Source organism: Saccopteryx leptura, chromosome 9 (assembly GCF_036850995.1).
Source record: "Saccopteryx leptura isolate mSacLep1 chromosome 9, mSacLep1_pri_phased_curated, whole genome shotgun sequence".
Lineage (NCBI taxonomy): Eukaryota > Metazoa > Chordata > Mammalia > Chiroptera > Emballonuridae > Saccopteryx > Saccopteryx leptura.
In genome coordinates, this window is record NC_089511.1 from 44,722,344 (window position 1) to 44,737,591 (window position 15,248).

Consider the following 15,248-nt stretch of genomic DNA (forward strand, 5'->3'; position numbering starts at 1 on the left):
GCCTTGGTGTCTCCTCGCTGGCTTCATGTTACCTTTGCCCTTTGCTCTTTGCTCACCAGAGGGAGCCCAAGAGCTGGCTTTGGCCGCCCGGTGCTGAGGCCCCCCTGTGGCAGGACTTCCATCTCCTTTCCTCCCTTTGACTTCCTTGCCGGCCCCACCCCAGCAACTGACCTTCCACCCCACCTTCCTGACCTGTCAGGTCTTCAGGAGAGGGCAGGCAGCAGTGAGTCAGCAAGGAGGAAAATGAATGGGACTGGAGCCCAGCACCGCAGCTGGCCCTAGCCTGGGCTCTTCTGTCCCCATGAAGACTTAGCTAAGCAGGAGCGGGCCCCTGGGGTCCTGGGGAGGGCAAGCACACCTTTGCCTTTGAGCCTCACAAATGCAGGCACTAATGACCCTGGGCTGTCGGTCGCTAAAGGGGTGAGGGAGGGAGGATTCTGGCTGTCCCCAGTCCTGGCTGCTGCTTTGTGTGTCCTTGTTTCTCCGTGACTCTGCCCCAGTTCCTCCGTTTCCTCAGAGGGGGAGAGTGGCGCACCCTTGTCAGAGTTATGAGGATTTCAGAAGCTCTTGCCAGTAAAGGTCTTAGACCAGTCCCTAGCCTGTTATTGGCACTTAGAAGATGGGTCGATTTCAGACTTGGGTTTGTCCTTATGGTTGCAAACTAGTCCCCAGAACTCATCTGTTTAGAGAGACTTTACAAGGAAATTTAGATTTTCATCCAGGCCACGCTCCCTCTATCTCCAAATCTAGCTCATATCACTTAGTTCTTAGCTAGGTTGGTTATCTGTAGCATTGTGTACATGAGGTATTCCAGGCATCTGGCAGAATAACCTTAGATGTGTCCTGTGCGCATGTACAGGAAGAGGGGACTGGGGCAACAGTGGCTGCTTTGGGGGTGACGAGGAAATGAAATGCCATGATAGATGCACAGCCCTTATTGTAGACCTGCTGCTGCTTGAGGGAGCTCTCCATTCTTTAGCAGTGGACCAAGCCTATGGAGTGGGCGGTGGCAGTGCCCAAATTGCCAGCCCTGCCAACTCTCCCTGATCTGCTTTCACTCATGCCCGACCTCTGAGCATGGACATGGGGAGCCAGGGAAGGGCGGGGCACCCTTTACCCTGGGTTACTGAGCTGAGCAGGAGCCAGGAACTGGGTGTGTCCAGTGGGCATAAAGGGTGCTTCTACAGCTCAGGACTCCAGCCAGCTGTAAGAGGGTGAAGAGTAGTAACAGGAGGGAAGATAGGTGCTACCACCCATCCATTTGGGTGGTATCCCCTGGGGGTGGGCACTACAACTGCTCACTCACTTGGCAGATGTCCTTATGTAGGGTACAACCTGCACAGCTGGCCATATCCATGCAGGGAAGAGGAAATAACCTGTGTATCTCCTTTGGAGCTACATCTTGTCTTGCTTTGCTAAACTGCTTTTACTCCAGAAGGGTAATTTTTTTTTTTTTTTGTATTTTTGGAAGTGAGAAGCGGGGGCGGGGGGGTGTGCAGCACACAGACTCCTGCATGCCCCGGACTGGGATCCACCCAGCATGCCCACCAGGGGGTGACGCTCTGCTGCAACCGGAGCCATTCTAGCACCTGAGTTGGAGGCCATGGAGCCTTGGCTGCAGGAGGGGAAGGGTGGAGAAGCAGATGGACGCTTCTCCTGTGTTCCCTGACTGGGAATCGAACCTGGGACTTCCAAGACACGCCGGGCCAATGCTCTACCGCTGAGCCAATCGGCCAGGGCCCCTTTTGCTTTTCTTTTAATTCATTCACTTTAGAGGGGGAAGAAGGGGAGAGAGCAGGAAGCATCAACTCCCATATGTCCCTTGACCAGGCAACCCCAGGGTTTTGAACCGGCAACCTCAGCGTTTCAGGTCGTTTTAGCCACTGCGCCACCACGGGTCAGACTGAGGAGGATCATCCTTTGAGTAACTGAGAGACCTGGCTCTGGAGAAAGACTGAGTTCAAACTCCAGCCTAATGGCCTTTGGGCTTGTTAATTCTGTGCCTCAGTTTTACAGCTGGTGAGATTACCCACTTCAGTAGTGGCTGTGAGTTAATTCACTTGAAAAGTTCAGAGCACCTTGGTATATTGGAAGGCCATAAACTTGTAGCCTTGTCTTGCTTGCTTGGGATCATGGCTGCTGTTTCAGCTGCTTCCATTGTCCCCTAGGCATCCCAATATCTCATCACATTCCCACCTTGGGAGGACACTGCCCTCTTGTTTCACCTAAGTAACACTTATAAAGGGACACAGTATTTAATCAGTTCTGACTATAGTTTTGAGAATGACAAAAAATGGTGCAGAAATGGTGATACCCCTTTGGCCATGGTATCTTTGGCCATACCCCTTCACTCACAGCCCCTTCTGGTCTCTTTCAGCCCTGAGTCTGCCCTACTGTCCCTTGACCCTCAATAGATGGCTGCTATTATTACTGCACTACCCCGGGATAGCTGCCAGGAAGTGGCCTCAAAGCTGACTGACAAAGGGAGCTCTTCATTTAAGCCTCATTGCCTGGGACCATTGGCTTTGTCTCTCAGTCCTAGTTCTGGGAAGTTTGTGTTACCAGGAGCAGGCAGGGTGGGGGCGGATGGTCCTTAGCTCAAGGGCCCTTCCCTGCTGACCAAGGCCAGCGCAAGGATTCTAGGCTTGTTCACCAAGTCAGGCAGGAAGAGGCTGCCCGCCCCTGCCCAGCCTAGCCCAGCTTGTAAACTACCAAAATTCTTGGTTCTTTGGCCAGGCCTCATCCCCTGGGAAAGTGGGCTGCTGCCCAAGTCTTGTCCCCTTCCTTTGCTCGACATTGAATCTCTTCCAGTGCCTTAGCCTTGCAGCTCTCATAAATAAAGCCTGGAGGAGCCTTTATTTTTCTTTAATTCTTTTCCCTTTTTTTTTTTTTTTTTTAAGTGAGAGGAGGGGAGACAGACAGGCTCCTGCATGCGCCCCAACTGGGATCCGCCTGGCAACCCTCGTTTGGGGCCAATACTTGAATCAACCAAACTATCCTCAGTGCCAGGGGCCAACACTTGGACCATTCGAGCCACTGGCTATGCGGGGAAGAGAGAGAGAAGGAGGAGAGGGAGGGGAAGTGAAGCAGATGATTGTGTCTCATGTATGCCCTCACTGGGGATTGAACCTGGGACACCCACATGTCAGGCTGATGCTCTATCTACTGAGCCAACTGGCCAGGGACTTTAATTTTTATTTATTGATTTTATATAGAGAGAAACATCAATTTGTTGTTCCACTTATTTATGCACCCATTGGTTAATTCTTGTATTGCTATAACCAGGGGTTGAATCCACGATCTTAGTGTAATAGGATGATGCTCTCACCAATTTAGCTATACCTGGTCAGGGCCCTTCCCATTGAGTTTAGAATAAAATATATGTGAATTAGCTCTCAAAAAAATTTAAATTCTAAAAAAAAAAAAAAAAAAAAAAAAAATTTAAATTCTGTCTGACCAGGTGGGCGCAGTGGATAAAGCATCAGACTGGGATGCTAGAGGACCCGGGTTCGAAACCCCAAGGTCGCCGGATTGAGCTCAAGCTCGCTGGCTTGAGCATGAGATCATAAACATGATCCCATGGTTGCTGGCTTGAGTCCAAAGGTCAATGACTTAAAGCCCAAGTTTGCTGGCTTGAGCCCAAGGTCTCTGGCTTGAGCAAGGGGTCACTTGCTCTGCTGTAGTCCCCTGGTTAAGCACATATGAGAAAGCAATCAATGAACAACTAAGGAGCTGCAATGAAGAACTGATGCTTCTCAACTCTCCCTTCCTGTCTGTCCCTATCTGTCCCTCTGTCTTTGTCTCTGTCTCTGTCACACACACACACACACACACACACACACACACACACACACACACCACATACACACAAAATTAAATTTCTTACCATGGTTTTTAAGTCCATCCATTCAATCACCTAGGATTTATTAAACTTTTATCTTGTGCCAGATGCTGCTTCAGAGACTAGGGATACAGCAATGACCAAATCAAAGATCCTTACCTTCATGGGTGACATTCTTGGGAAGAAAACAGATATGATAAATCAACCAATCATGTAGTACGATCTGCTCTGGAAAAAACTAAGTAGGAAAGGTGTGGGATGCTGTTTTATTTTTTGACTTGAGGGAGAGAGAGGAAGGAAGGGGGAGAGAGAGAAATATCTAGTATGTGCCCTGATAGCGGATCAAACTCGCAACCTTGGGGTATTGGGGCAATGCTATAAACAACTGAGCTACCTGGCTAGGGCTGGTATGTTATTTTAAATAACATGGTCGGGAAAGACCTCACCAAGGTATTGATGTTGCCGCAGAGACCAGCAGGAGAGGAGGCTGTGAGCCCTGGGGATCCAGTACCTGGGGAAAGTGATCCAAGCAGTGGTAACAAATTATCACCAAGTATAAAGGCCCTGAAGCTGAAACAGGCCTGGTGTGTTCCAGAAACAGCAAGGCAGGCTGCAATGTGGCAGGAACTCAGAGAGCAAGAGGCAGAGTAGAAGGTGAGCTTGGAAAGTAAATAGGGACCAAGATGTGGAAAGACCCTGTGGGTCTGGCTGATACCACAGGAGTCTCCCATTTTGCCAGAGCTGGGTGCCTGACCTGTGGGTAAAGCTTCGACTTAGAATGCTGAGGTTGCTAGTTTGAAACCCTGGGCTTACCTCGCCAAAGCACACGTGAGACTTAGTTGATGCTTCCTGCGCCTCCCTCCACCGCCTTTCTTTATTTCTCTCTCCTCTCTTTCTCTAAAATAAAATTAAAAAAATAAATAAAAAGGCAAGGCTGAGTCAGGGCAGGGGAGACTCCTGCATCTTTCCTCCACCTTTTCTCCTTTCCTTCTTTTTTTTTTTTAAAAAAACTTTTTTTTTTTTAATTTTATTTATTCATTTTTAGAGAGGAGAGAGAGAGAGAAACAGAAAGAGAGAAGGGGGAGGAGCAGGAAGCATCAACTCCCATATGTGCCTTGACCAGGCAAGCCCAGGGTTTCAAACCAGCGACCTCAACATTTCCAGGTCGACGCTTTGTCCACTGTGCCACCACAGGTCAGGCTCCTTCTTTGACTTGTACTCTGGTGTTATGGGAGAGGGGAGGGTTCTGGGCAGAGGAGGGAGGAAATGATCTGACTCAGGTGTTCACAGGCTCCCTGTACCTTCTATTTATTTATTCATTCATTCATTCATTCATTCATCTATTGTGAGAGACAGGGTCAGACAGAAAGGGAACAGACAGGAAGGGAGAGAGATGAGAAGCATCAATTCTTTGTTGTGTCATCTTAGTTGTTCATTGATTGATTTCTCATATGTGCCTTGACCTGGGGGCTACAACAGACCGAGTGACTCCTTGCTCGAGCCAGTGACCTTGGGCTCAAGCTGGTGAGACTTGCTCAAACCAGATGAGCCTGCGCTAAAGCTGACGACCTCCGGGTCTTGAACCTGGGTCTTCCACGTCCCAGATCAACGCTCTATCCACTGTGCCACCGCCTGGTTAGGCTCCCTCTACCTTGTTGTGGAAAGAGGGGCTCTGGAGAGCAGAAAGCTGGCCAGGAAGCTGCTGTAGTTGTCTAAGCAAAGACAAAGCATAAGTGGATGGGGCCAGGGTGGGACCATGGGGGCAGGGGAAAGTGGGTGGATTCTGTATATACTTTGAAGATGAAACTGATAGAATTTCCTGAAGAATTGGATGTGGGGTGTGAAGACAAAGAGGTATCAAGGATAATTGCAAGGTTTGTTGCCTGTGCAGTTGGAAGAATGGAGGCATCATTTACTGAGATGGGATGACTGTAGGGTGATCAGGTTTTAGGGGTAAGATCAGGAGCTCAGATTTAGGTAGTTAAATTTGAAATATTTACTAATGTGGCAATGTCATTTATCTGTATGTATTTGCTTATTTTTTGTTGCCCCTGCATCCCTTTTGTTAACCACTTGAGAACCAACCACGCTTATCATGCTCAGCACTATACCGTCGGCGCCCAAGAACAGTGCTTGGTGCTCAGAGAATGTCGAATGAAAGTCCAAAACGTCCTCTACCTTCCCTGTCAGCCAGTATCTATTCCAATTTACCTAATTTCCCTGTCCATTTCGTGAATCCTTCAGATCTTTGTTCAAACGTCCCCCTTCGCGAAGACTACCCTGACTACTTTACACTTCATGTCATGCTTGATTTTTCTTTATAACACTTTTCACCTTAGAATATACAATACACTCTTAAAATTTTGTTGTCTCCCTTCACTAGAAAGTAGTTCCATGAAAGCAGGTATTTTTGTCTATCTTGTTTTGTGCCAGTGCGTAAAACATTGTCTGGCACACAGTAGGCGTTTAATAAATACTTGTTGAATTTGTGTTGCCGAATGGGGCAACATTCCACGCCTGAGCAGGTTAAGGCCTGATGGCGAGACCCGCCTTATGAATCATTTATAACTGGCTCCGCCCACACACGGAGGACGCGCGCGTTCACGCGGGAGAGGGGACGCGGCTCGCACACGAGTTGAAGAGGCGGCGGGGGAAAGTGGACTCTGCGCAGGCGCCGAGCTTCCCGAGGACGGCGTGTCCAAGCGCCTTTCAGGTTTGTAGGCGCGCGCGGGAGGGCGGTGGCGGCAGCGGCGCGGTGCGCAAGCGCGGCGAGTAGTGCGCAGGCGCGGACGGAGGGCGGGCTGAAGCAGCTGAAGCAGCGGCGGCGTCGGCGGCAGCAGCTCGGGCAAAGGGGCGGGAGCGGACCGGCTGGTGGGCGAGAGAGAGGCGGCGGAATGGTGGACTACCACGCGGCGAACCAGTCGTACCAGTACGGCCCCAGCAGCGGGGGCAATGGCGCCGGCGGCGGGGGTGGCATGGGCGACTACATGGCCCAGGAGGACGACTGGGACCGGGACCTGCTGCTGGACCCGGCCTGGGAAAAGCAGCAGCGCAAGGTGCGCGGCCTGCGAGCCGGAAGGGCTGGAAGGGGGGCTTCCCAGGGAGACTGGGGACCCGAAAGGAAATTGGAGGGTCTGTGATGGGAATAGAGGGCCCTGAGAAGAAATTGGCGTGTCTGGAAGGGGCCTGGAGTCCTGGAAAGGAATTGCAGAACTTGAGCAAGAATTGGGAGTCTGAAAGAATAATTGGCGGCCCAGTAGGGAATGTGGAAGTCTAAAGAAAAGGGCTCTGGGAGTCCAATGAAGGAGTTAGGAGGTCTGGGCGGGGAATTGGGCAAACCGAGGAGATGATTGGAACGTCTAAAATGGAATTGGGGTCTGAGGCAGCATTGAAGGGTTGGGGTGCTATGAGAGGAACGGAGGGGTCTGGAATTTGTGGGTCAGGACAGAATGAGGGTTGGGGAGTCAGAAGAGCAGCTGGAGGATGGAGGGGAGTATTTGGAATACAGAAAGGTCTGAAGAGTATTGGATTTGTGGGAGCCTCAGGGTGGGGAGTTCTAAAGGGGATGAAGACTCTGGAAATGGAGTAGGTGGGTATAATAAGGGATTGTGGAGTCTAAAGAGTAGTGGGGCCTGACTTGTGGTGGCGCAGTGGATAAAGTGTTGACCTGGAACGCTTGGGTCGCAGGTTCAAAACCCTGGGCTTGCCTGTTTAAGGCACTTATGGGAGTTGATGCTTCCTGCTCCTCCCCCCTTCTCTCTCTCTCTCTTCTCTAAAATGAATAAATAAAATCTTTATTAAAAAGAAAGAGTAGTGGGAAGACTAGGAGACTGGGGAGATGAAAGGAGAGGGGCTAAGGAGAGAAATGGGTGTGAAAAGGCATGAGGATGAGTAAGGGTGCAAAGGCGGTCTGGAACTAGGGCTGTGAAGGGAGACATCAGATACCTGTGAATAAGAAGTTCTTGGAAGGGGGGAGATTTATTTGGGATAAATACCCAAATAAAACGGATACCCGTTTTAATAGGAAAAGGGGGAATAGTGGGAGATAGGAAGAATAAGAAATGGATGAGGGATGGAGAGGCTGTAGGGGATAAAGAGTATTTGCTGTTGTTTTGAGGAGGGATTTCTGAAGAACTGATGGAAGGTTGAAAGTGCAGCAGCAAATGGTTGGAGGAGCCTGAGGGGAAGGTCTGGAAAAGGTAAGAATGGTGGGAGCGGGAATGTGAGCTGGAGTCGAATAGCGATAATGGGAGGGAGGTTAGTTTAGGAAAATGAAAGTTTTGTTAGGAACGGAGTATGTGATGAATACACTGAGAAAGGAGGGGTTTTTGTTTTGTTTTGGTGGAGGGTGCTTCTAGAAATGCAGCACCAGGATTGGAAAAGTGTCTGTTTTGTGAAGGTAGAAAAAGTGGGAGGAAGAGGTGAGAGTATCCAGAAAGTATTGTGTCTTTCGGCAGGGAAGAGAAGAGGTGGAAAGCTCATAAAGCAGATCTGTTTTTAGGTGGCACTTTGGGGTGGGACCCACTTTTAGGGGTGACTTACAGTAATGAAAGGGAGATCTAAAGGAGTGGGAGGCCCAGAGAAGGTGTTGTGTGTCTGGGAGAGGGGAACTCTGAACTGATAAAAGAGTTTTTTTATTTTAATAGTTTTTAAATTGATTTTAGGGAGAGAGGAAGAGAGAGAGAGAGAGTGTGCGCGCTACATCAACTTGTGCTTCCACTTTTTATGCATTCATTGGTTGATTCTTGTATGTACCCTGACCGGGAATCGAACTTGCAACCTTGGCATATCAGGACAGTGCTCCAACCAACTGAACTACCAGGACAGGCTAAAAGAGGGTTTGCATGTGTATTAAGAGAGGGTGTGAGAGGGGGTTGTTTATAGGTGTTGTGTTCCAGGATGGTGGGTGGTTCTTGGAGTTAGAGGCGTTTAATGTGTACTAGAAATCTGAATTTTCTTCCGAGATTTGTTACTGATCAGTTCTGTGGTCTTGAGTAAGACACTGATCTCTTGGTGCAATTCTTTCTGGTTCTACAAAGATGGGCATGTATGGTGTTGGGACTTTGCGAGCGTGGGCTTGGTGGAGCTTTTTCAGGAACTTGGGAGCAGACTAAAGGGATTTGAGGTAAGGAAGGAGAGTGGAGGGAGTGATTAGAAGCCTCTGAAGAGTGTGCATTGGTGCTCTGGGCCTCGGTGCAGGCTGCCCAGTCTAGAGGGGAAAGGTGAAAGGAGCAGCTGTACCAAGCTATCCCTGGGGTGGGGCCTGGCATAACCTTGGGTAAAGGACCAACCTCTGCTTGAATTTCCTCATCGGTGGTGGGGGTGGCGGTTGGTGGTGACATCCTTATTTGTTGTCCCGCCTACCTCAGGGTGGGCAGGTTGAGATAATCTGACATAAAAATACTTTTTGAGGGGAAAGGGAGATTTAGTCTGCAATCCAAACAATAACTTATTACCAGAGGCTGTGCTGTGTTTGAAAAGGTTAAGAGTTGCCAAGAGACAGAGAAAGTTGGGAGAGGAACAGGGAGCCATAGGGTTGTTTTGGAGAATGTCTGGAATCTCTCTCCTGCTCCAGGTGCTTGAGCCCCTGTCTCTTTTTCCTCAGGTGATCAGGATGGGAGACTTCCTTCTTTCTCCATTCCTGTCTTCCACCACTCCCCAGTGACTCCTTTTGCTAGCTCAGTTCCACTCTTTTCTGGGAGTTAGGGTGTGTACTCTTTTGTGGTTATAGTCTCCCTTCACACAGGGTGAGGCTGAGGTACCGTCCAGGCTCTGGGCGAGGACTAGGACTCACCAGAACCCCAAGGCCTTGCTCCTATGTGTCATTCTTCCTCCTCCCTTCCTTAAGGACCAGGCAAGGTTGAGGAAAGGGGTGGTTCACAGTGTGCTCTAAGACTAGTGCTTAGATTCTCAATAAGGGCCAGATTCCAGTATGTCCTGCTTTATACCTATTGCAGCAAATGTTTACACATAGCTGTTCTTTGAAGGGAAATGTTGCTTCACTGCTGTGCATTTTCCTATTGGGTAGGGATTCTTTCTGAAAGGGGAATGAATAATGGAAAGGAATATATACAAAGGTTTGTGCTGTTAATTTCCCTTCTAAGAGGACCCCCCCCCCCACACACACACACAACCACCCAGACAGGCTGGATGGGTTTTTCTATGTTGCAGTGTTGCTTTAGTGAATGACAGATTGCCCTTCTTGCCTCTTCAAGGCTGAGCCACTGGACATGGAGAGTGGAAGTTCTGTAAGTGTCTTGTGCATCCTCACTCTAAAGAGCTGTATCCAGGACACCTGTAGGCCCTTACTGTGTGTGGAATTGAATTCTTCTAGGAATTAAGCAAGGATTGGCCCAAGTCAGAGGATTGTGGCTCCTGATGGCTCTCATTTTTACCTGAAGCCTTTACCTTTGCTTTGACTTCTAGGGACCTCTGTAACCAAGGCATTTCCTGATAAGTAGGTTATGCAACAGTTATGACATGAGAAGACCCTGAGTATTCTCTTGGAGGATGGGGGATGGGGGAAGGACTGGTCTGGTTTTTGGGTAAGGTCTTGAGCAGTTATGTTTCTGGGCCACAGTTCCTTCTCCCAGTTTCTGAAAGGGGCTTGGGTAGCCCCTACCCTCCTAGACAGGCAAGGTGTCTTGACAGCTGCTGCAGAACTTCTTATCACAGTAAGAGGAAATGCCTCCTTTGCTAAGCTTGCATGTTCATTGAAACATCACTGCTTACAGGGCCTCACTGTTTAGAGCCTGACCTTTGGCTCTGGCTGTATTAGGTGTGAGTTAATTATTTAAAAGTTGTGATGGTATTTTGTTTTTCTCCAAGTAGGGGTGTTTTTTGTTTTTTAAAGGTTGATGGAGGGCCCAAAGTAGCAATCTTATTTTGTTCCATTACTCTGATTGCTTGCCTCTTAGGATCTGACTAACATGTTCTTAGCAGTTTTCCAAATTGAATAATGTACATACAAAAAACCCAAAACACAACAAGCACCACCGTCACCAAACTCAGTTGTCATCTAGATATAAGACTGTGTGTGGCGGGGGTGAGGGGGGGGCAGTATACTCTGTCCTCTTGGGAGAGGGGTAGGGGAAGCGACTCAGCTGCTAGCATTGTATTTTCTCTCTCTCCCAGTGTGTTTTAGAACATGGCTTTTCTGATGACTGTGGAAGTGGTAAGGTGTGGGAGGATGGCCTGTAAGTACTGCGCCTCATGTAGCCACTCATATTCATTTGAGAGCTGAAATCCGGTTGGTGCTATGGAGTTTGGCGCTTGCTGCCTCATCTAATCCTAGGTGGTTCAGGGTGTGGGCCCAGGATTGCCCTCTGTCTTTTGAAACACCCTGGTTCTGGCTTTTGAGACCAACAAGGAGGCTACTTTGGCAGCAGGAAGCTGACTCACTCTTCAGTTGGAAAATGGTGCTAAATGGCTTCATTTAATTGCAGCTGATTGCCTGGTGTTGAGTGCGCTCCCATGTGGGGAAAGTTTGGTGAAAGTGTTGGAGGGAAACAACCAGAAAATTAGGGTGGTGTTTTAATATCTAGGTGCTGCTGATCCTGTTAAACTCCTGAGATGCAGCCAGGGAGGTCAGTTAAAATGTAGACTTGCACTCTCAATGACCTCTTAATCAGATGTCAGGGCAACAGGGACAAGTCTGGATTCTAGTCTTAAACCCCTGAGGTAGGGAGTTTTGCCATTTTAATGTATACTACAGTCATGGCAGACATTGACCAGACAGTACCTGTTTTCTTTTCTTTTTTTAGTAAGAGGAGGGGAGATAGACAGACTCCCACATGCATGCACCCTGACTGGGATCCACCTGGCAACACTCGTCTGGGGCTGATGCTCAAATCAGTAGAGCTATTTTTAGCACCTGAGGTTGATGTACTTGGACCAACCAAGCCTGTCTGGGGCCAACGCTCAAACCAATTAAGCCACTGGCTGCAGGAGGGAAAGAGTGAGGGGTGGGGGAGACAGAGAGAGAGAGAAGCAGATGGTTGCTTCTCCTTTGTGCCCTGACCAGTAGTTGAACCCAGGACATCCATATGCTAGGTCGACACTCTATCTGCTGAGCCACCAGCCAGGGCCCCATTTTCAAAGTTAACTGAATGAGTGGAACAAGTTATCTGGCAGTGTTATTTAGCAGATGACTGCAAAGAGAACGGAGCCAAAAATAAAATGGATTTGGGAAGATTCAAGGAATTTCTGAGACTGTTGATGAACACTTTAGGCTTTTGCTGTATTGATTTATATAGTGTTCTGGGACTTGTACAAGCCTTTGACCAGATCTAAGGGTTGTTCTTTTTTTTAAAAAAAAAAGTTTCCTTGCTGTTTTATTGGAAGGGGGGGGGTGCAGAGGGGAAGTGCAAAAATAATTAGCAAACAGCTAACTTCAGGTTTTCTAAATAGCTAAACTGTCAACAATTTATCTCTTCTCTGACAATTAGTATATTCTAAATGACCGTTTCCCTCAGCTTTATCCCTGTTTTCTCATTTAGTGATGTCCATGTTCTTCAGTCCTCTTCCCTCAATTTCCTTACACTGCTTTTATTTATGTATTTATTTTAGAGCATAACAAAAGCACTCCTGTTACCTTAGTTCTCCTTCCCCCCTTTTCTTTTTTTATGGAAATAGGAGGCAAGTGATAGCAAGTTGGTAATTCAATGGCAGTGGTAACTGAAACACTGACCTACTAAAAGGTAGGCGGAAGTTTCTACTTGGGCAGATACAAATCCTGTCATCCATGAGGTTTGAAAGAAGTCTTTATATTTATATCATGGGTGGTTTAAGTCTCTAGGATGAATTTAAACTTTGACACATCAAAGCACACATAATAAGGAAAGTTAGTTTTATAGTGTTGGCAGTCTAGGCGCCAGAATTTGTTACAAAGAGTCTGAAAGTTGCGTAAGTAACACTTGCTTTTCTTTAAGAAGGGTTATGAGTTACATTTTAGTCAGTATTCCAGGTATCAAGGAGTGTAAGGTTCAGTGAATCAAGGGAAACAATTTAAAATTCCAGTCTGACCTGTGGTGGCACAGTGGATAAGGTGTCGATCTAAAATGCTGATGTCGCTGGTTTGAAACCCTGGGCTTGTCTGGTCAAGGCACATACTAGAAGCAACTCTGAGTGGATGCTTCCTGCTCCTCCCCCAACCCTCTTTCTCTCTTTCACCTAAAATTAATTTTTAAAAAATCTTTTTAAAAATTAAAAAATAAAATTCCATCCCTGGCTAGGTTGCTTAGCTGGTTAGAGTGTGTCCCGATACACTAAAGTTGCCAGTTAGATCCCTAGGCAGGGCACATACAGGAATGTATCAGTGTTTCTGCCTCTTTCCTTCCCTTCCTCTCTCTCTAAAATCAATCAATAAAATTTTTCTAAAAATTAATAAAACTCCAGCCATTAAAGAATGATCTTATGGGAGAGGGGATTAATTTACTGGCTGGGAGGTGTAGGACCCTGCCTTTTCCAGCAAGTGAAATCTTTTATACATTTAACTGGGAAGAGTGTCCTAACATCATTGCTTGGGAAGTTCTATCCAAGTAGTAGTTTCCCTGGGATTGTAAAAATCCCTGAGCCTGACCTGTGGTGGTGCAGTGGATAAAGCGTCAACCTGGAACGCTGAGGTCGCCGGTTCGAAACCCTGGGCTTGCCCAGTCAAGGCACGTATGGGAGTTGATGCTTCCTGCTCCTCCCCTCCCTCTCTCCCCCTTCTCTAAAATGAATAAATAACATCTTAAAAAAAAAAAATCCCTGAGATATTTGCCTTGGTGTTGTGCCTTTTTTGGTTGTGTTGTTCTTTTATGTCCTCCCCCATCGTTTTCCCCTCATAAACAACAGATGCCTTTACTTGGAATGTCTGTGGAAAGTCTTTAAAGCTGGTTGGTGCAACTTGGTTGTTTTCTCTTTAGTCTGAGCAGCAGTTACTTGCGAAGAGGCCAGTGGCCTTTCTCTTAAATGTAATTTATTGAAGTGTTATCTAAAAGTGAGTGAATTGAACTAATTGGGATTTGCTATTTGCCACCTGTTTCTGTATTGGCTCCTGCCTCCTGGGGTGAGTCCCACAGCCCCATGAGTGAGGAATCAACCTGTTTTCCGAAGGGACTGTAGTTGCTCAGCTAGAGCAGTTATGGGCCCTCTCCTTTCTCCGTGCTTCCTAAACTTTAATCACTGTGATTTTTCCATTCTGATTTTTACTTTTATATACTTTATAGCTTTAAGTCGATTTGTCTTTTTAAGCTTGTTTTATTTTATTTTATTTTTTTTAAAGATTTTATTTCTTGATTTTGGGGGGGATAGAAAGTATCATTGTGTAATTGCTTCTCATATGTGCCTTGACTGGGCAAGCTCAGGGCCTTAAACCAGCGACCTCAGTGCTCCAGGTTGATGCTTTATCCACTGCACCGCCACAGGTCAGGCTAAACTTGTTTTAAAAGGAAGTTATATGAGTGCGAATAAAGTGGAAAACCCAGCTTCTATGACCATAAATAGGAAATGGCAAAAATAAACAGACTGGGCCCAGGCCTAGGTTAGCTCAGTCATTTAAGAACATTGTCTAGAAACGACAAGGCTACAGGTTCGATCCCTAGTCAAGGCACATACCTTAAGCAACCAATGGGTGCACAACTGAGTGGAACAACAAATGAATACTTCCCTTCCCCCCTCTCTCCCTTTCTCTCTGTCTCTAAAAATAAAATTAAAAATAAAAAAATTAAGCCCTGGCTGGATAGCTTGGTTGGAGCATCATCTCAGAGTATAGCCAGTTCAATTCTTGGGTCAGGGCACATGAAGCAGCTTGATGTTCCTGTCCCCCCCCCCCCAATAAATAAATAAATAAATAAAATAGACTGAAAACAACAATGTTGCTAAATTCAGTGTGTGTGGAGGTACTATTCTTGTTGAAGGCTTTGGTTCCTAGGACTGCTTTGTTTATTAAAGAGAGATTGGCAGGCCCTGGTCGGTTGGTTCAGTGGATGAAGTATCAACCCAGCACACTGAGGTCATGGGTTTGATCCCCGGTCAGGGCATGTATGAAAAGTAATCAAGTGCACAACTAATTGGAACAAGTAAGTGGAACAATAAGCTGATGCCTCTCTCTCTCTTTGTATGTCTCTGTGTGTCTCTCTCTCCTCCCTTTCTGCTCTTTCTCAAACCAATGGAAAAACTAAAAAAGAGAGGTTGCAGATGTTGTTGAAGAACTAAAGGCCCCCCAGTAACAAGTAGAGACTTTCTCTTTGAAGTAATCAGAAGGTTTACAAGGAAATCAAAGGGAATAACCTTCTCACTGTGATTCAAGCTTTAATGTAGGATGTGGATAAGCTTAAACTCTCATGCGTTTATGTCACACATGGAAAAAACTTGATCGCATTTGACTCAACATTGCATGACTGGCAGGGCAGAGTGACGTACC

At 47.2% G+C, this 15,248-nt stretch overlaps 1 protein-coding gene across 4 annotated transcripts in view; it reads left to right on the forward strand.

Moving 5' to 3' along the window:
* Positions 1-6,611: 6,611 nt before the first annotated feature.
* The window catches only part of ACTN4 (actinin alpha 4), an 82,221-nt gene continuing 73,584 nt past the window's right edge, over positions 6,612-15,248 (forward strand). For 2 of the 4 annotated variants that reach the window (XM_066349787.1, XM_066349788.1), the window contains exon 1: positions 6,612-6,897. In XM_066349787.1, coding sequence (XP_066205884.1) covers positions 6,736-6,897 — 162 coding nt within the window. In that variant the 5' untranslated portion in view covers positions 6,612-6,735. The remainder of the gene's footprint in view (positions 6,898-15,248) is intronic. The other 2 variants (XM_066349790.1, XM_066349789.1) reach the window with 2 other exon arrangements.